General features: G+C 31.4%; 1 protein-coding gene and 1 non-coding gene across 2 annotated transcripts in view; both read left to right on the plus strand.

The window, feature by feature from the left end:
• Nucleotides 1-354: 354 nt before the first annotated feature.
• Nucleotides 355-426, plus strand: TRNAP-AGG (transfer RNA proline (anticodon AGG)). The gene has a single exon. It is a non-coding gene; the product is annotated as a tRNA-Pro (tRNA).
• Nucleotides 427-938: 512 nt separating this feature from the next.
• The window catches only part of LOC137932886 (uncharacterized), a 56,356-nt gene continuing 34,515 nt past the window's right edge, over nt 939-22,779 (plus strand). Inside the window, exon 1 of the mRNA XM_068776573.1 lies at nt 939-1,009. Coding sequence (XP_068632674.1) covers nt 992-1,009 — 18 coding nt within the window. The 5' untranslated portion in view covers nt 939-991. The remainder of the gene's footprint in view (nt 1,010-22,779) is intronic.

Consider the following 22,779-nt stretch of genomic DNA (forward strand, 5'->3'; position numbering starts at 1 on the left):
AGGGATTTTTTAAAAATTTGCTGCTAAAATTAAAAAGTTTCACTTATATATTTTTATTTATTTATCGTTATGAATAAGTGTTATAATTTTTGTTGGATTATGGCACAAAAAAAATCAATCGGCATATATTTGACAAGTTGACATTAAATTAAAAAAAAAAATTAATTAATAGAAGAAAAAAAAAACAATGTTGTAATTCTTCTTATAAGAATTTTCATATTTAGCTTGGAGTTGAATTTGAGTTACAATGAATCGTTTATTATTATTATTGGTTAAATTTTATTTATTTTAATTATGTAATATAAATGCAGATGCATTCTGTTACAATAAAATAATTGAACACTTCTGTCAGCTGGCTCGTTGGTCTAGGGGTATGATTTTCGCTTAGGGTGCGAGAGGTCCCGGGTTCAAATCCCGGACGAGCCCAATTTTTTTGCAACATTTTTTGAAGAGTTTATGTTTTGAGTTGTAATAGTTGTTTGAAACGTCGGGAGGAATAATGTTACTAAATTTTTAATTGAAATAAATAAAATATATTTGTTGCAGTTTTTAAAATAAACATATTAGTCATTGTTTTTAAGAAGGCAGTTACGTAAATCAATCTGATTATTATTTTTTAATATATATTTTTGTATAAAATTAATGATTATTTAATTTGATTTCATGTTATACACTAATAATGTTGCTCTTTAGTGGAAAGTTTTCTATTATGAGTTGTTGATTACATAAATTTGCATAACAGTAACCAATTCGTTTATAAGAATTTTTTTTTTATATCTCCATTGGAAACGGGCAATGGTTCTGGATAAAGGAAGCAGGAAGTGTTAGATCCAGATCGATTGGCGGGTATGTAGTGAAAACACAAATGTAATTAATATAATAACGCATGGCGGGGGAGCTATATAAGACGCTCGTGTCCGCGGCCGCCATTCTCCGCGCGCAGATTTGCGCATGCGCACTCGCGAGTGACCAGTGACAGTTGACCCACAAAATGACCGCCAAATTCTACGTAAGTGTCAAAATTAAGTGGTTTAATTGTTGTGAAAACGTCAAATTTTATGGGAGTTGATTAAATAAATTAGACGCGATAAACTTTTTAAATTAGATTAAGGTATGTTGTTAGATTTCTTGACGACCAAATATTAATTGTCAAAAAAAAATACTATCTTTTGGTTGCCTTTCCTTAAAATTGCATTTAGTAATATATTTTTATATATTACTTTGTATTTGTGTGTAATATAATTAATTATGCATGCATTCTTTTATAAATATTAGAAACATGAACAAAAAAAAACATTTCTTTCAATTATGTTTTGAAATATTTTCGCTGTGTAACCAATTTGTGTACTTTTTTTTTAAATTACAATATTTACTATCCAATTCGTTGAAAAATTGCAGTAATCGGTCTGTTATATCAAATAATGATTTCAAATTCAATAATTTAGCAGATTTAGAAATTTTCTTATTCAAGCACTACTGTTAACAATGCTAGTATAAATAACCTATGTGAATTATTTTCGTTAAAAAATAGCAGTTTATGTAGCAAAAATTTAAAATTAAAATCGTATTCCATATTTTTTATTTTTTTAAAATTTAATCAATTCCCATGAAACATTTTGTATATACTTTCGGAACAGGGTTGTGGTTTCAGAAAAAGCTATCACTTGGATTATTTACGTGAAATGTGAATTGTGTGTATTTTTTATTTAATACGTGTATAGGATACCAGCGGTTCTTCTTAAAACAAAATACTTTTTATTGTTCTGGATCAACAAAAATATTTTTTAAATATGTTTTACTGGTTTTTATTCAGATATTATTCCAATTTTGAAAAAAGTAGGGAAATAGACAGTAGAGTTTTTGTTTGTTAGTTATTTGTATATGTACATATATTTAAATCGGACTATTAAGGAAAAAAATATTACGTAAAAGATGAAAGTAAATAAAGAATTTTTTTATTACACAAATAATTTTTTAAATTAGTAATAAAAAAAATTAACATGCAGTTTTTATACAAAGATGTTCTTTTATTGTACATAACAGTACTTTTCTTTGGTCACTTTACTATTATTTTATTATAACAAACAAAAAGATAAAGATAATAATAAAATAGAAAAGATAATAAAACATAAATTTGCGGACTACAGTTTCTTCTTTTTTTACTAAACCATTAATGAACAATAATTTGTTTTTTTTTTAAACATTAAAATTACTTATTCTATTTTTTTACATATACATATTTATTTAAAAAATATAAGTTAAATATGACATGATAATTAGAGAAAATGACAACGGTCAATGAATACACTATTTATATTTAAATATTAAATTTATGTAAGTTTTCAATGTAATATTTTATTTCATTTATAATCTGTGAACTAAAGAAAATTTTACCGCGTATATATTTTTAAATGCGAGTACGAATAAAACAATGTTACATTCTAAACATAAAAACAAAAAAATTATTTTTAAAATTACGTATTTGAATATAAAACTTAAAAAAAAAATTATCTGTATATTAAAGTAATTTTCCCGCGTATTTTTTTAGTACGGCCATAAATAGAAACTATTATAATTATAACAATGTATGTTTTTAGTTTGAATTTTTGAATGTCGTGTTTATTAATAAATTAAACTAAATATAAATAGTTTTAGAAATAAATATAATACGATATAAAATAAAGTTCACTTTGGTCGAAGCAGTATGACTAAGTGTTGTACTTATGCATTCATTGTCTGGTTTCTAGGTCATCTGGTTAGTTCAAATGCCCACTGGTTACCCTTTTCAAGATCTGTGCGATATCGAGACTGGTTTTATACGTTATCTGTTTAACCTACAGAGCCGACGCCTTTTATTTAAATATTTAAGTTTTACATTTCAATTATCCCTTTTTATTCCTGATTTCTAGTTAATACTTAACTTAGAAATTTTTTCTTTTTAATTATTATACTTACTGCATCTACTTTTATTATTTCTGCAACGCTCAAATAAATGACTGGTAGAGAACGGCATCAGCGTTAATTTTGAGGTTATGTATTATACAAGAAGTGTGCAATTAAATAAGTTCTAGAAGAATTTAATTAACATTCGTAAATATTAGTAAATAAATTTATTTATGTCTCCCAACAATAATCCTTTATGCGATTTATATAGTACATATAAAATGTATATCTTTAACGTTGTAATATACAGCATGTACCATAAATCAATGTAAAATCGAAAACGTCTAATACACCATGTAGGCGCGAACCATAGAAAATTAAAATAATTTATCTCACGTATTTTTAAGTTGATTTCTATTTAAAAACATAAATATTATTTATTTAATTATTAATACACTTTAATGTTTTTTTTCTATATATGGCAAAATTTTTTTTGCTGTCATGTTTTTTTTACAATTCACGACAATGACTTTTGTTTATAATTTCATAGGGTATTAAATATTATAGATTAAAAAGTTTGTTTGTTTTTTTGCGACAAATTAACCAACCTAACCTAACTTTGTTCGATAGAATTTCAAAATAGTATAATTATTGACAATGATTCTGAAATAGACGGAATGCAAATTATCCATTCAGATAATTGTCCTAAGGCCGATATCCTAGGCGAGTTAGGCAACTAGCCTAATGCCTGTCTAGGTTGTCTGTGCCTAGATACGCTTCGAAAGGACAATTACTACTCCGGGTCATTGAACCCTTTATTACATTTATATCGAATGCAAACATATAAATAACAGTTTATATCTTTATTCAAATTTAGAATTTCAATGCCGTATTGAAATGAAGGTACGACGGTAAAGACTGAAATCTGCGATCATAGGTCGCGTGTTCGATTCTCAGGACACAATTTCATATAATTCACATTTTGTGCATTAATTATATACCTTTGCTATCGGCAAATGTTCAGCTATATGACCAATGCCTTTTCAACATGCCAATCCGCTGGACTATGCCGGTTCGTATACGAATCTCCTAATACCTGGTAATTTATTCCACGAGCAGTGGTAGCCTGGTGGTAAAGGAGTGAGACTTGCAATCACTGGTTCAATTCCCGAGGATACAATCTTATATATTATTAATTTTTTGTTCAATAATTATGTAGAATTACCACAGCTAACAAACAGGTTTCCAGAGGATCAGCAGCGGCCTTTGCGTACTAATACCACACTGTGATCACGGCGATTATGGTGTATCATCTATATCATACGCACACATACATGTAATTTGACGTATAAATATAATAAGAAAACGTGCATATTTTACAATAAGGGTGGTCCCAAATTTCCCCCACAATTAGATTTTTACAAAATTCGTTCTTAGCTAATCTTTACTTGACAACAGAAATGACACTTCCAAATTTCAAGTATCTAAATCGTATGATTTAAGAGATATCGTGATGAGTCAGTACATAGGTAGAAAACTCTCATATGTACAGAATAAACCCTGTTCCTGTATTAACGCCATAACTTGAGTAAAACTTTTTAGGTTTACATTTATTAATGGAAAATAGGTTCTTATGAAAGTTTCAAACAGCTAACTATGAACTTCGCACGTTTGACAGTTCGCTATGAACTTCGTACGTTTGACAGTTTGCTATGAACTTCGCACGTTAGAACGTTTGCTATGAACTTTGCACGTTTGACAGTTTGTTATGAATTTCGCACGTTTGACAGCTTGCTATGAATTTCGCACGTTTGACAGCTCGCTTTGAATTTCGTACGTTTGAAAGTTTGCTATGAACTTCGCACGTTTGACAGTTTGCTTTGAACTTCGCACGTTTGACAGTTTGCTATGAATTTCGCACGTTTGACAGTTTACTATGAACACCGCGCCTTTGACAGTTCGCTATGAACACCGCGCCTTTGACAGTTACCTATGAGCTACGCACGTTTGATAGTTTGCTAACAACTTTGTACGTTTGAGAGTTTGCTATGAACTTCGCACGTTTGACAGTTTGCTAACAACTTCGTACGTTTGACAGTTTGCTTTGAACTTCGCACGTTTGACAGTTTGCTATGAATTTCGCACATTTGACAGTTTCCTATGAAATTCGCACGTTTGACAGTTTGCTTTGAACTTCGCACGTTTGACAGTTTGCAATGAACATCGCGCGTTTGACAGTTCACGCGCTGCAAGCTTTCGAATAATCTCTGAACTTAGAAAGTAAATTAAAGCTTTTCCCGCAAATGTCCTTCAATGTATTTTTAAATGTTTCCTCAACTCTGCAAGTATAATGTCTTGTATTAGCGTTAATGTGCATTGCACAATCATTGCAAAACAGTTTCTAATTATATTTTACTTAGAATTCAGATTGCGGCCGCATAGATATTACGCTGTTTCACTTTCATTCAGTGTAGGGTGACCATATACGAAATCTTAAGAGGACAAAATTCAAAATATTTTATTATTTATTTGTTACTAATGTTACATATATCTCAAAAATATACGAAAAGGGTAATTGGTAATAAATTTTCTAAATCTATAGCGAGAGTAAAAGAACAGAGTTGATATTCATTTATATCTTTAAATTCTTCTGTAAATATATGATTTCTCTTCTGTATAGTTCCTACTTTAACAAAATGAGTTTATTTAAAAATATAACTTTTACTTTTATGGGTGTTTGAGTTAGGCCTATGCCATGTAGAGGACGTCTGTAAGCTGATTTAAACTATAACGGCATTACTTATTGTATTACCTTAGTAATACTTCATTGTTCATCCATTGCCCGGTGATAAATATTACACATGAAACTTTGGAAAGAGGCAATCGGCTAACTTCGGCTTCTTGGAGCGTTCTGTCGCACGAAATACGACTGAAGATACGTCACATAGGTACTGTGGACAGAGATAGTGCTCTACGAAGCCGAAATTAGCCGATTGTCTCTTTCCAAAGGTCGACGTGCAATATTTATCGCCGGGTACAGTTGAATAAAATTATTTATAAATATTTTATTATGTTTAATATTTACGTTTGATATCTCTACTATATTTCTATTAAAGTTTAAATCCATACCTAGTTATTTTATATATTAATAATAAATGTAATTACAAATACCTTCAAAAGTTTAATTATTCTAGGGATATTTTTTTTTAAATTTAAATGACAGCGTTATAATTGGCGCCAAAAGAAAAAACTTTCCCGCCATTTTATACAACATGGCCGACCTAATGTCGATATACCGCAACACTCACGTAAACTGACCAAACATTCTATAGACAGTGAAAAGTATTGATATTTACGCGCTGGTGAATGGCAACGAACTTCTAACCAAAAATGGCGTCTGTTTTGAATCAAAATACGTGTTATATAACGTTGGCATATTGTATAGTTTATTAAACAGTATAGAAGTTTTAATTATCTGTGATTATGCACATATTTTCATACTTTCTTAAAAATATAAATTCGAAGATTTCAAATTTCGATTTTCGATTCGTAATTAACACGTTATACGGGATCAAATGAGCGTTATACGAGAATGTTAGTTAATCGTTTTCCCTTATAACATAAATAATCTACTTTTAGAGAGAATGTGGTAATATTTATTCTATATATAATAATATATTGTAGTTCTTTACACGACTTGATAATTCAAATACGCATTAAAATGGTTATAAGAAATATTCTAAACTGTGGTATAAATTTCTTGAATAGTTTTTCAAGTGTTGGTTGAGTGAAATACGGAATAGATTAAACGTTTAAACAATTACACTAAATACAGTTATTATGACGGCAGTGTAATATCTATATCCTGTTTGTGATTATGAAGTATATACAATATATATATAGTAGTGATCGGTCACTGTAGCGATGTTTAGAAGGAAATTTAGAATGAATGACAATGGCTTATGACGTTAGAAGAGTGAATGAACGAATGGAAGAAGACTGAATGTAAAAGACATATGAATAATTTATTAAAAATGTAAGTCCCTTTGCCACAATAATCTAGGAGTGCATAAGAGTGAAAATAAAACACAAATTCGTTCTTTGCAATGTAGGTTTGATATCAGGTAGATTTGTAAAAACCGGAAATGTGAACATATTTTAAATTAAATTTAATGCAATGAGACGTAAATTTGCACAATCTATTCTCAGTTTTCTTTTATTACATTTATATATTGTCTTAATTGAATCTTTGCGTGTCGTTCCTAAGCATTTTTTATAATGCAAACAATTTTGTTTCTTTTCTTAAATAAACTGAACAGAAAGTTTCACCGTTCCCTTTAAAGTCTGCTTTCGGTAAACCACTGCGATCAAAAAGTAAAGTAAATCTGTTTATTAAATATAAATTCTTTATTTATTTTTCAAAAACAATTTCATCTCCTTCAAAGTAATCCCCGTCAGATAAAATGCACTCTAGCCAACGCCTTTCCCAGAACAGATGGAATAGTGTTTTTCCGGTACAGCCTTCAAGATCTTCGATTAGGTTTTTATCTCCTCAATAGTGTCACAATGGCGTCTCCTTTCGCCTATTGAGTTTTCTGAATAGCTAGGATTCGAATGGAATCAAATTGGGTAAATATAGTGGTTGCGGAACAATATAAGTCGAGTTTTTGGCATGACACCGACCTAAAACGTATTTCAAAATGGTTTGGACTGAGCCAAATGATATTATAACCATTTAAAATAGACGCTTGGCAAATATTATAGACAGTCCTATCAACTTAGAAAAAATTAGCTGCCTTCCTAATGCGTGGAAGTATTGAATGACATAATTTATACTTATAAAGATGCTAGAAACTTTTAAGGAGAGGAATATATACAGCCGTCTTCCCCCCTGTATATATAAGTATTATGTCGTTGAAGATCTTCACTTATAAATTGATTACAGTGTATCTTTCAATATGTAAAGATGACTTCACCGTTCGCTTAACACTGATTGCTTGTTTTTGCGGCGCCTTTGGTAATCTCTGCGCATGCGCCGGCGATAGTTTTTGAAATGATTGGATTCCTTAATGTACTACCGTCTGGTGCGCATAGTTTCGTTTTAATTTTGACCATGAATTATTTTTAAGTGTTACGTGCGCGTTGATGTCTTTTGTATGAGAGTTTATGTACAATAAAAGTTTAATAGCATTAAATGGTCAATTTAAAGCTTTAAAAGATATCTTCAATCAATCTGTATACCGTGATCACTTTGACACTCTATTAGGATCATTGTCGACATCTATAGCAAGGTTTAACCCTCCTTTAAAGATATACATGGGGGATATACCATAGACGCTATTTTTGGCAGACTGGTTGGCGATTGCAGTGTGGTATTATGGCATGCAGAGGACGCTGCTGCCAATCCCCTAGAACCTTGTTTCTGAGCAGTGGAAATCCTATATAATTAATGCAGAAAGTGTAAGTTATATAAGATCTCTAGAATCGAGCCACTGGATTACCACGGAACATTAGAATGAGATAGATAGTAAACAATTATTAATTTTAATGTTTAGTAATCTGAATTTAGATAATGCTTTTTAAAACCATTTATTTTTGGATTGTGTAACAAACATTAATTGGCAAATAAGCTATCCATTCAAATCTTTAAAGCCGTTACACCTGTATCGAATCATCATTTATATCATTGGTCAGAAAAAGTAAAGCAAATCACTATATCAAATCAATATATATGACATTTATCAATAAATTTTAGTTAAAGTCAAGTGGAAACTTTCTGTGAATTGTAACCACTTAGTTATTAATTTAACCTTGAACTTATAGGTTTCGCATTCGCCTTTTAATTTGTTTCCGGATCCGTGAGCTTTAAGCTCTACTAAGCTGTATTTATTTAATGAGGTTTATTATTACTGTTAAAGATATATAATGAATTCAAATATCGAATCCGCCTTTGACCACTAATTTGCCTGTTGAAAAGCGACGATGTGGTCAAAGGTGAAGCATGCAGAGTCAATAGGTACCTTCTCACTCTGACCCTTGAAGTGACTTAGGTTATACTACTGTGATCGAAAAGTAATGTGAAATTTTCATTTAAAATACCTGGGCATTAGGAAAGTAGGGAAAATATTTTTCCTAGATTGATAGGACTGTCTATAACATTTGTCAAACGTGTGAAAAAAGTATCTATTTTGTCAAGTAAGTCTCGGCTGGAGTCAAAATATCTCAATTAATAAAAAAAACGTCAAAAACCCATTAATATATATATATATATATATATATTCTCAGTTTTTGTGTTATATAAATCACGAATGGTGTTTTGCCTTAAATAGTGTACTGGAATTTTTAATTGTTATATCTAATTTGACTAACACATCAATTATGACTGGTTATAAGAAGGTTCAAGATAACCGAAGATTTGTGGAGCTGAAAGGTGTAGAAAACAAGCCGGCAGACGCAGCATGTGTAGGTGAAGTCGTGTCATGGGGCGGCGTGAGATAGGTCACGTTGCCTTACAGTGTTCGTCTATCGCAGAGTTCCCCAAACTTTTTTGTGTCGTAGACCCCTTTCAATGTTTTTCCGTGTTGGGTAGACCTCCTACTTACCTGATATTGATTTACTGTAAATTTCTAACTGTAGTGATGTTTAGTGTGAAAAACTTAAAGTAAAAACGCATGTTTATTTGTACATCCATTAATTGAATTTAAATTAAAACTACTCAAAATAAAATTTTGTATCTGTTATGTAAAATATACGTAACATTAAATAAACATAAAATAAACTATAAATAAAATAACATAAAATTTATACTTCATAGGTACTTTTATAAATAATGTAAATGTTTTGATATTATAAGATAGTATGATGTAAGTAAATAGGTACTATCAGTGTATGTGTTGAGATCCACTATCGTGGACCCCCATTTTCATTTCATTGACCCCAATTTTTTTTTGCTGACGTTACCCGTAGGTTGTCATAGACCCCTAGGGGTCGATATACAACACTTTGGGAATCACTAGTCTATCGGTTGAAAATAAGAAGAATTTAACCAGTTTATTGCATCTGAATTTAGTGTATTACTAAATAAACATACTAAAATTTTTTGAACACTATTGTAATTAAAAAAATTCTTTATGAACATTTTACGCGAGTCACATCACGTTTGTTTCGTAGATAAAGCCTTAATGTGTTTCGCGTGTATAAAACTTGAAGGTTTTTATACTTCCTCGTCCTAAGTATGAGAATGGGGTCGTGTTACATTGGAGCAACCGGTTGGGTTTTTAGAACCCAAATTGTATTACTTGACCCACTTTAATTACTCGGGCAAGGCAGTTTTACTACCTTATGAATTGTACACGATGTTAAACACACTGACCGTTCTACGGTATAAATTGTAAAAGATATTGTAAAATCTTAAAACGAGCAGTCATTGAGCGCTGGTACAACATGCGTAAAAGTGATATCACAGAAGAAGGCTTTGGAGGGAGAGAGAGAGAGAGAGAGCGGAAGAACATCTGAGCTCCTTCGCAGTCTGAAACCTGGACGTCGGAGGATGTTATACCGCGCCTTTCTCTAACCTCCTTAGCATGGCCTTGGCGAAGGATTTGGGGTGATCCGCCTCAAGTAAGGAGTTCAGGCAATAAATAGGCCACCACTGTTGAAACTACAGTAGTAAGCGAAAGCGTTCCCGTAGTTTTAACAAAAGGCGTTCAAGACCGTGAGGTTTTAGCTGGTAGGAGTGTAGTATAACTCTTTCGTTGCACATTCAACCGAAGGGTATCCCATGCAAGATTTCCCCATAATAAGGTATTATAATATCTTAGGTATTCCATACCATCCATTCTATTCCATACCATCTTTACCTTTTTGTGTCGTGTTATAGAAATGTGTGTTCACCTGAACCAGCTAAATTTTGAAAGCGATCTGTGACATAAAAAACCGATATCTGTCCTCTTAGCTTTCGGCTACAATAGCATGAATGTTTGACAAGCGCTATAAGGTTCTTTTTTTAACGACCCCTGTTTTTGGGGTCTATCGTTCCACTTACTTTGTGTGACGTTAAAAATTCAGTTAAAATAAGTTTTCCATTTATATTCTACATTTTCTTTCGTGATTCACATTATCTTTTAGTCATTCCTTTTATGCTTCATGTGATCTGTTGTTTGCTTGAAGATCGTCTTTCTTGCATCTCCTTCCTTCATCTACATTCCCAGATCACAGTTTTTTACATTAACTATATATTCTATTCTCTATTATATATATATATATATATATATATATATAAATAAATTTAAATCTAATATTAATTTAATTATCTGTATCACAATTTATTTCTTTTTCGTTTTAAATGTTTCCTTGTTCACCATGGGTCTTTTTACATGTATATAATATTTTGAATGCTTTCAGATTGACAGTATATGTATTGATTTTGTATATATCGATATACGATTGATACACGTCTTAAAAAGAAAGGATTATTAAAACACTTCGTCGAATTCATTTATATTTTAAACATTGTATTATTAACATTTCATTTATGTAATCACAAACTTTCGTTTATGTAATTTTCAAAATTTCTATAGTTTCATATATAAATAATTTATTTCAATTCTGATTTCGAAAAAATTGCAATCCAAATGTAATGTAAATTAATTTCTTTCATGCAATATTACGTACAGTACCTGGTGATAAATATTGCACATCGACTTTTGAAAAGAAACTATCGGCTAATTTCGGCTTCGTAGAGTGTTATCTCTATCTCACAAAATACGACTGATTAAACGTCACATAGGTAGTGTGGGACAGATATAGTGCTCTATGAAGCCAAAATTAGCTGATTCTCTTTTCAAAAGTCGATGTACAATATTTATCGTCAAATACTGTACGTAAACAAATATTGCAATGAATATTTTTAATTGTCGCAATTAAAACATTTAAAAAGATTTATTAACATTAACACATAATAGGTTAAAATACGCTGTGAATTGTTATAAATCTTTATATAAATACAGTAAAATTAATAGTTATTTAATAATGTTATACAAACGTAATTTTAGCATCAGAAATATTATTACGGAAGTAAATGACATCGAAGATGACAGTCATTTGACAGTTCGAGAAATCGGATACTCTCAAATTATTACGCAAATTGATACTTTATCGTTTTCCTAGTGTGAATTACAATTGTTATTTTAGTAATGAAAATTACAGCCATGCACTATTTCCTCTTGCAAGAGTTGCGAATGTTTGTGTTATTGGCTTTCTAACAGCTTTTTTCATGGCCCCCTTTTTGGGTACCTTTCGTTCACCCCTTTTTTATCCTGGGTAAATCCATCACGGCATACCGCTTTAGGCTAAAACTTCACGGTCTTATTAGACGTCTTTTGTTAAAACCATGCGAACACCTTGCGCATGCGCATACTACGGTAATCAACTCCTTAGAATAAAACTGCAATGCTTCACCCGTAATAAATACACGAGATTTAGTAAGTGTCAAGACATACGTGCGCCGATCACCTCGAATCCATCGCCAAGACCATTTTATGGGGGGTGAAGAAGGGAGCGATATAACCTTCTTTCACATCAAAGTCTCCGACTGCGGATGAGGAGCTCGGGTATTGTTTCTCTCTCACTCTCTCCTACTTTTCGAAGGTTATAACTCCTCGTTCTTCGTTCATTATAAAGAAAATAAAAATTTGGAATATAATATATCATATTTTGCTAAACAAAAGTGAATGAATAAAAATAAAATGAATATGAAAATTTAAATCTAGTAATCTAGACATGTTGAAAGGAATGAAATAAAGATGTATGAAAAGATAAAAGATATGGACGTAAATGAAACAATATAGAAATAGAAATTTTTTTGTTAATATCTCGCTGCGTAGGGAAGACTATATAAAAGTCAAAATTTCTGGTCATAGATCTTCCACATAGATTTCTAGAAGGACTAAGTGGTAGTGGCCTATATCCTTTTCCTATTTATATTTCCTACTTTCAGGCCACAGACGTCCACTGACATAGGCCTCTTCCATAGATTTATATGGGGGATATACCATAATCGCCACGCTAGGCAGGCGGGTTGGCGATTGTAGTCCAGTATTTTGGTACGCAGAGGACGCTGCTGTTTATTCTTTTGACACTTGTTTGTGAGTAGTGGTAATCCTATATAATTAATACACAAAGTATGAGTTGTACATATGACTGTATCAGGAATCTAACCTGCGGCCTAAGATCGCAAGTCGCAGTCTACCGCTATGCTACCACCGCTCTTAAGTACACCTATCCCCCGATTTACACGGTAGATACGTTCCTGAGAAAAACTTGTAAATCGAAAATTAAAAATTTTCAAGTCAAAACCGCGTAAATCGAAAAACTTGCAGAAAATGCATAATTTTTCTATTTAACAGTTGTGATTTTTTTTTCAATATTTTTAGGTGTACACAAAAAATATTTAATATAAACAGAAACACTGTTCTTTTATTTAATTACAATACATTAAACAGAAGAACAAAAAATAAAACCAAAGGTGTTTTATTATCCTTTATCACTGTCAGAAATTACTCTCATTATTTTTTTCGGAATCGAAGGTTCGAATTTACTTTCATCACTCGAAGCTATTTGTGCCGATTCGATGTTCGAAACAGAAATATTTACATTATGAGAGATGGTAATAAAATCGGTTAGTAAAACAAAAAGAAAACTTATTTGGAAAACCGTGTAAAACGTGTAAAACAAGTACCGTGTAAATTGGGGGATAGGTGTACTATATTCGTACATATTTATATTTAACCCTATATGGAATGTTTACATTAAAATATGTTATATTAATTCATTTTATCTTTTAAAATTCGACAGACCATTTACTTTTGTCTTTGAATTGTAATTTATGGTTTTTTAACTATATTATCATTACATTTTTTATTATTAATGAAATCTTTGATTTTAGGATAAAATATTTACATTGATCGAGAGAAATTGAGCTATAAATTCATCTTTTTAAAACTTATATATAACCATCTATATATCAATCGAATAAGGCTATAAAAATGCTTATTTTTAGTATATAAAAGTTAAAGATAGGCAGATGAGAGTTTCTATCGCCCCGGAGTACATAAATCATGTACGTACATTGACAAATTGCGAGATGGATCATCTGATCGCTGAAGTTGCGTGGTCCTTTGCGACATCTTGTAAATATAGTGGTGACATTATTCACCATAGTGTTGTATGTTTTCAATATATATCTGTTGAGATACTATGTCTAATTTTATGGAGAATACAGACCTTAATTCACAGGAACTGGAATCAAAAAGAAATGTCAAAAATGATTCTTTTGAATTTACAAAAGAATGCTTTTTGTCAGTAATTCCAGCGTATGATGTCGTCGCGAGAAATAAATATATCTTTGCAAAAGATATAATCACTCTCTAGCCTGCATGTGTTTCAATTATATCTCTACATCTTTATTCTTAAAAATTAAAGGGAAAGAGATGGGCTTAAGTAGCAATTTACATGTATAAGAGAGAGAGAGACGGATAGCATTACATGTTTATATTAAAAATGTAAACTACGGATTTTCGGAACGACATCACGCGCGAACGTTTAGCTTTCTTTTGTTTTGTGACAAACACATAAAATGATTAATAGGAGCTAAAAGAGCCGAAGATATAAAGGATATATTTTTAGTTTTAGCTGTCTTATTCTCTTTTTGAGCCGTACTGAGTTAAATATTTAAAAGAGATATATTCCAAGATGGAAAAGATGTATATCACTCTTTTCTTGTTAAGGATACATTTTGTCTATCTCTAACTCCGAAAAGATCGACGGAATTTTTGCAAAAAACCTGGTTTTTGAGGTAAATGTAGCAGTCTAAAGATGAAGGCGAAGTAAGGAGGGCTATGTAAAAAAGGAAAAAAAATATGGAAAGGAATGATAGAAAATGTGTCGTCGAAATATGTGTAAAAGATGGAAGATGAGAAAGAAAATGAAATAATCTGTCAAAAACATGTAGAAAATATATCCCAGCGTACCTAATATAGGCGTTGTGTGGTCCCCAATGGTGGAAGCTAAAATTAAAAATAAACCCCTTACAGAACCATTGTTCAACTTCATGTATCCATCGAACAATTCGCGACGCCATTTCACAATAAGCATTACTTAAATAAAACTTAATGAAAGATTACTTAAACTTAACATTCGTCGTAGTCATAACCGTAACCAATTAAAGCTATACACAAATAAAGTAAACGCAAGCCAGCCTTGCGGGGACGTTAAGTTAGACAATCGCACATTACTTAGTCCGTTCCCACGCGTGGGAACAAGGTGTCTGGTATAAAAAAAAAACGCCGAGAAAAACCTTCTCATCGTTAATTATAGATTTGTCAACTTAGTTTTATTATGTTACGTATGCAATAGTTTTTAATGTTGTTTTGTTTACTTTCTCAGTTTCTCTCTGTTCACAGAGATATAAACTTATACATATATATATATATATACACATATATATATATGTATAAGTTTATATAATTAAACTATTTGTCGATGCCATGACTACCTCTGTGACGTTTTGTCAGTCGTGTTCGTTGCGAAAGAGATAACGCTCTACGAAGCCGAAATAAGCAGATTGTCTTCTATACGTCGATGTGCCATTGTTATAGCCGGGTACCGCAAGTAGTAATATGCTTTATTAAGTAAAGAAATAATTACCGTAATAAATTTAAAGTGTTAATGAATTACAACAATTATTTTTTAAGAAGTGCGCAATAACTCGAAGAGCAATGGAGAAGTATGCTCGAAATTTATTTAAGATATCAGAAATAGAGTACACGAACGAATGTAACTTGAATTTGTAAGTTGAAGTTAGACAGGCAGTGTACAAAAAAGTTAGTCGCAGAGGCCTTTAGGTTCTGGACTAGAAACCATAGATTTGCTAATACAGCGAAGAACGTTCACCCACAATATGTACAGGTGACTTGCCTGCAAGGCTTTAGAACATGGTAGATGCCTTCATCTACCATGTTCTAAAGCCTTGCACGCAAGTCACCTGTACCAACCAGTTGGAAATGTATGGACATGGTTCTTTTTTCTTCTATGCAAATAAAACGGTGATAAAAATTATTTACATAATACTATATAACTAATATAAACATATTAAATAAAAATGTAATATAAAAAATCTGTTATATGTAATATCAAATAATGATCAGGGAATGTAGATAAGAGAAGGGAGGATATGTATGGAAGAAGATTTGCAAATGAGTGAAGATAGAACATGTGGAGGTCAATAGGAAGTCTCGAAAGATATTGCGAATGCAGATCTCTTGCTACAAATGGTGGTAACAGAGGTCCCAAAAAACAGAGGCCATAAAAACAGAACTTAACCCTTAGTAGCCTGATTTACGAAAGTGATTTTTTTTTAATATTACTGTGTTTGCTTGAGGGTCTAGATAAAGGGAAAAATAGTTTTTTTTTTAATTTCGTTGGAAAGAATATTATACAACAGTAAAATACGTACAGCCAACCTATAAAAAAAACTAATAGTAATGTGAACATTCGGTTTAAAAGATTGGTATCAAAATTGAAACTTTAGGCTATTAAGGGTTAAAAACTCAAGTGGATTTTTTAAAAAAATCTAGTGGTAGATATAGATCTAGGACATAAGTTCTACAGGTGAAATGACGACTATCTTATGTTTAAATTTTATAAAACATAAAGTAATAAACTGAATATACGTAGATTGCTTTATTAGCAGCAAACCTAATAATAAACTGTTACGTTTGATCATTAATTGATTGTTAATTTTAAACTGATGCATTGAACGTATAATTTCGTAGTAAAAAGTCGGAAGAAACGGTCTTAATAGTCCGTGACTGCCTAACTAACTATAACATGATTAATTGCGACTATGTTATATATAAGGTTATTAATTAAACGCTATACGGTGTAGTGGTTAAATTTAACTGGTGGATATTTAGTGGAATCAGGCGTTACCTTGCGGAAGTCTAAGTACCTATTAGTGCCACTGTGGACTCTGTGTTTGGCACTAATCGATGTAACATAACTCCTGAAGATGCCCCGTGGATGGGTGAAACACGTATTGAGTGGTTTAACAGTGGCAGTTGTGTAATTCGCATCGTTTGCCGCATGCGCATTTATCAGCGGGCTGGCGGGCGGTGCACTTTGTTGCACGACTACCACTGCATGTGCGGAAGTGGCTTAATATTGGTCCTTTTCTTACTTAACTGGTAGAGTGTACGGTACAATTCTGGAACAATTTTCCAAGAGTTTTATTTACATATACGAAAGTTAAAAATATTCATAAGTGTAATAAATTAAAAAACGTTAATAAAAATTCAACTGAATTCTAAAACAGACACCACAGATCAACACGGGTAGAAAATGACTTACACCTATGTGGTAGGTAAAAATCCTTAAAGTCGTCTGAAGGCGCTGGAGGTAGACCGCTACTAACATGTCCTATTGGAAATTTATATAGCAATCGTATATCTAGATGTGGACATCCAACGTTTGACATTGTGAAGATAATGAAATCATTAAACATCTAAACACTTATAGATATTTTGAATTTTGACAGGTATTCTTTCTCAAAAAATAAGTCATAACTCCAAAGTTATAAAATAAAAAATATATTTGGATATATAAGATTATGCTATAAGAAACTTCTGTTACTTTCAAATTAAATATAAAAAATATATTTCCTCTCTCCAGCAACAAAGGAAAAAATCCCCAAAAACAGTCACAGAAAATTAAAAATATATGTTTCAGCTCTTAATGTTCTCACATTTAAAAAAATCCAGGAGTAACATGGAGCTGAGTGGCCAGAGATAGAGTTGAATGGAGTAGGTTGGAAGAGAACTTTGCCAACTGGCAAATGGACTTGCATAAAAAAAATTACAAAACTCCAAATATGAGGTAAAACAATTGAATTATTTTAATATATGTAAAAGTAGTATTAGGTTTACATTATATTTTTTAAGGCTGAATAAAAGGCTTTATTATTATACGGTAAGAGAACTAACTACTTGACTTGTTAGCGGTCGGAACGCGTCGGAAGTAAAAACGTGTGAAGAAGAAAACAATGTTAATGACATTGCCCGCTTTTTCTAGAAAGCCAAAGATCTTACGCAACACTAGGCGAATTGTTGCAGTACATTAACACGAAGCTTCGTCTATTCTTTTTGTTTTCGTTACGTAAATGGAAATCTTCTCACGTGTTCGTGACTTTTCAAGTTTGCGAATTTAATTTTCACTTTCGTATTTTTTTTCCGTCATCCCTACCATGGTAACGGAATATTTATACAATTAATAATCCTCTGTCATACTTCTTAATATCTTCTATTCTTTTCTCTATTTTTCCTCTACAATATATTATATTACTTTTCTTATCTTTACTTTTGTACATGTCTTCACTTCCAAAGCCTTCTCCGCAAGATCTTACATTTACATTTATTTTTTATTTTAGTCATTTATTTGATCCTTTATCTACAATATAACACGTTGTAAACTTGCTTAATATTTTACATAATTTTGAAAATGTTTAAACAATTTGTATTTATTTATTAACACTTTTTTGTACATCATAGACAATAAATAGAGGAAAAAAGATACAATTCATATGATATAAGAGGCGGTTCTATCGCTCGAGGCGATCTCTACCAGACAACCATAGTATGAAAGAGGTAGAAGTACTAAAAATGGGTAGTTGACGTGTACAAAACATACTTATTTACAAACAAACGTAAATAAACATGCATACTTAAATATATATAATACTAGCTGATCCCGCAAACGTTGTTTTGCAAAAAAATTAAAGTTTTTAATTAACAAATGTAAGATAAGGGTTGATCGTAGAGGGGTGAAAATTAGGTTTGTATGTATTTTTGTATGCTGTATCATAATAAAATAAAAACTTGTCAAAAAAATTGTCTAAAAAATTAAAAATAAAATTTAGGGGTGGACCACCCTTATCACTTAGGGGTATGGAAAATAGATAGTAGCCGATTCTCGGACATACTGAATACGCATATAAAATTTGGTAAAAATCGGTCAAGCCGTTTCGGAGGAGTTCAAGTTCGAACACCGTGACACGAGAATTTTATATATTAGATTATAGTATGATTCAAAAATGTAAAATCATAGGCTTATTTTTAGATTAAAAAAACGTCTAAAGTCACGGTACAACGCACACGAGATGAATATCGCACGAATGCCCTCTGAATACAAAGCAATGTAAATTCATCGGACTTGATACTTGCCTATTGTAGTCAGATTTCTTACACAGCCTTGTTTGATACAGACAGAAAAAACTCAAATATAATTTTTTTGATGTAATAACTGTTATTTTTTGTATTACCTTTTCTGATTTCGCTTGATACGTATTACTTAAATTTTGCAGGCTTTGTCATGTTTGGTTCTCAAGGAATATGTTTCTTTTACACATTTTATTACCTAGATGACGTCATTATTTTAAGCCTATTATAATAATAATAATAAATGTTTTTTTTATGTATAAAGTAATGTTAATACATTTTATAATTGTACAAATGGAGTAACTGTGAATTTTTCTATCTCTAATCTCTTGTTTTTTCATTAATGTAAGTCATGTTCTTGAAGGTTGTTACAAAATCTATGACTAGCTGTTTCCACAACATCCTGTCTTCTGTTTTCCATACAAATGACTTAAAATTATTAATTTAAATAATAGTTTGATCATTTTGTACTAAGTTTGTATAGACCCTTCGAGGTAAAAGCTTTCTCCAAAGCTTTCAAAAAAAAAATATTTGGCGCTGTTGAGTTTTCTTCGCCTGTACTTGACATCTAAGGCAATACACTCGAACACTGTTTTTTTTTAATGCCTCCGCTGTTGGGGGCCTCTCGTACCCCTATTTATGGTGGGACAGGGACTTTATTGGCAATTTAATTTTTCACATGATTTTTTATTTTCTCTCTCTTCTTTCATACTTTACTTTCTCTTTCGGTCTATTATCTATCTTTCATGCTACATTTCTGCTTTCTTACCCGAATACGTGGTTGAGATCAAAAAGAGAAGTAAGCCGTTGTGTTTTGAATAAAGAATTTTCGAATTTTAATTGTAATATGTAAGCATACATCGTGGGGTTTTAGACTCTCACTGCGTATTATAAACCGTGAGAAGTGGAAATAGCCAATTGATATTACACAAGTAAATAATTGCACAAGTGTTAATAGAGTGTTTGTGTGTGCGGCCTGTCTTGTGCTCCAGTTATCGCCCTTCGGACTGGTTGGCAACTTCGTTACCTAACGGCTTGAAATACTTTCCTTGAGACCGTAGTACACGGGAATCCGGTTTCTACGATTTGGAACCGAGTTAGATTTATTGTATAAAATCTTAAGAAATACATAGTCCATATACACCAATATCTTATTTTACGTCGTGGCTACATTCCAAAAAACACGACGCAAATTGAATTAAGATTTTTTAAGGCAATCCATGTAAAGACTCGAAGATAGGTTCCAGTGTTACAATAATACAAGTTTTTGAAAAAGAAAAATGAACAATGTAAACATTTATAAAACAAAAATAATCTAATTCGACTAATAAATAAATATGAAAAATATATTCCTTTTTTGTAACCAGAAACGACATGCAAAAATAAATATATATATAAATTAATTATCTTTTCAAATAAGCACAATAAACTACATTATAATACATTACATAATTAAAATTGAACTCTAAAGTTAGAAAAAGAAAGCGAAAATAAGACTATTACAATTGCGTTGAATTTATAGTTAGAAAGGGAATCCCCGAGTTTTGACGTAATGACGCAAATAGACACAAAAGTGTTGCCAATTTAGAAAATTAAAAAATTAAAAAAAACGCAACGTCGAAAATCTGTAATATTTAATGGATTCAGGCGTTACATTGCGGAAGTCCATCCTAAATAAGAAAGGACCAATATCTAGCCACCTCCGCACATGCCTGAGAAAATCTGTAAGATCCATTTTCCTCCATTAAGATTCGTAGATGAAAGGAACCGACTTATCCCAGGGGACTATCAGGTCGATTCGCCAAGTAAAAGACCTGCCTTCTTCGTTGCAGCGTTACTGCAAGGCCCACGCTTCCCCCAAGATATATTTGCCACGTTTAGCAGACGAGCTGGCGATCGCAGTGTGGTATTATGGTATGCAGAGGTCGCTGCTGTTCATCTTCTTGAAACTTGTTTGCGAACAGTGACAATCCTATATAATTAAAGCATAAAGTTTTAATTATACAACATCAGAAATCACTTTTCAGTCTTCTACCGTTGCTTATTTAAATATATAGTAGAGGTAAAGTGAAAAATAAGTAAAATGTAATACTAGCTTACAGGATCGCGTGGTACACGATCCGTATCCAAATTATTAGGCCATAGATATTTTATCGCATTGTACGATATCGGTTTACGGCTGATACAGCTTCGTTGTTGAGTAATATTATACAATAGGAGCAATGTATCATGTTTATTGTAGAGTAATTTATGCGAATATTCACTGGATCGAGGTGACATTCCGAGATCGGTATATATATATATATACCGATCATATATATACAAATAAAAATCTTTATATAAATATATATATATACATATAGCTTTTACACCCATTTTTAATTTTAATAAGGTCTCTTTTATGGGTACTCCTTGTACCCCACTATCTATTGTGGGACATGGATTTGGTTTTTATTTAATATTTTTTCGCGCTTTTCTATTGTTTCTTCTATGATCTTTCATTCCTTCATTTTCTTTCTTTCTGCAAATCTTCTTTCTTTCTCTTTCATATTTATTATTACTTTTATTCGATACCATTCTTTCTTCTCCTCATACTTTAACTATTACAATTTCTTTGTTTTTATTCTATATCACATTTTTTATCTATTCAAGGTATAAATTTTTATATGTATTATTTTACGTATTTATTTAATTGCCTATTTTTACATTTTTTTTTAATTTTAGATCAACTCTTGTTTCTTTTTATCACGTTTTCCGTAATCATTCTGCACATTTTTAAGAACGTTGGTCTTGCTTCTTTGTCGTTGATTAGCGAGGCCATAGAATCCTCGCTAACCTTACTGCCTAACCGGAATTCGGAGTCCACACGGAGTCCTTCGAATGCGGGACAGTGGGTTTACCCCTTTTTCCAATTAAAGTTACTCTGAAATATTTTTCATTAATTTTTTTATAAGAATAGATATAGACAAGCCTATGATTTATAGCAGGACAAAATATATAGCGACAGATAATAAAAGATAATTGATTACAATATGTAGTTATTCGAATTTTAAAAATAATTAATTTTAAATATGTACCATACATAGCAAATGTGCTATAAATACCACCATATGCTTTAACATATATAACTAATAATATATTTATATGCTATATATCTTCTGTATGTAGTACAGAAGGTCGTTGTTTTGAAACTGGTTCAATACGCATTTCAAATATCGAACGCGTTTAGGGTACGACCACACTAGTGTTGCGAAGCACACGCTCATCGCTCGAGGCGCTTAAATAAAGTAATAAACCGTAATGAGGATAAGGTTAATGGTTTATATGAAAATTTTTTAAAGATATTTTATGATGAAATCGTTTAATATCAAAACTTTTAAAGTACCTGCGAACTCTGGTGCACTGGTTCACGAGACACGCCATTATATTCACCAAAAAAGATGTTACGTTTTAGATATTTTAATAAAACAATTGAAAGCATGAAGGAAATTATTTTTTATTTCATCTAAACACTATTCCTGTTCATTTCAATTGATATATGCTCACGATAAAGCATATGCTTCTGGCAAAGATATCTCTTAATAAAGTTTAATTTAGATTTATACTACTACTACTACTCCGCTAGCTC

Source organism: Battus philenor, unplaced genomic scaffold (assembly GCF_028537555.1).
Source record: "Battus philenor isolate CCGP_79_NKW_IND1 unplaced genomic scaffold, ilBatPhil1.0.hap1 SCAF_12, whole genome shotgun sequence".
Classification (NCBI taxonomy): domain Eukaryota; kingdom Metazoa; phylum Arthropoda; class Insecta; order Lepidoptera; family Papilionidae; genus Battus; species Battus philenor.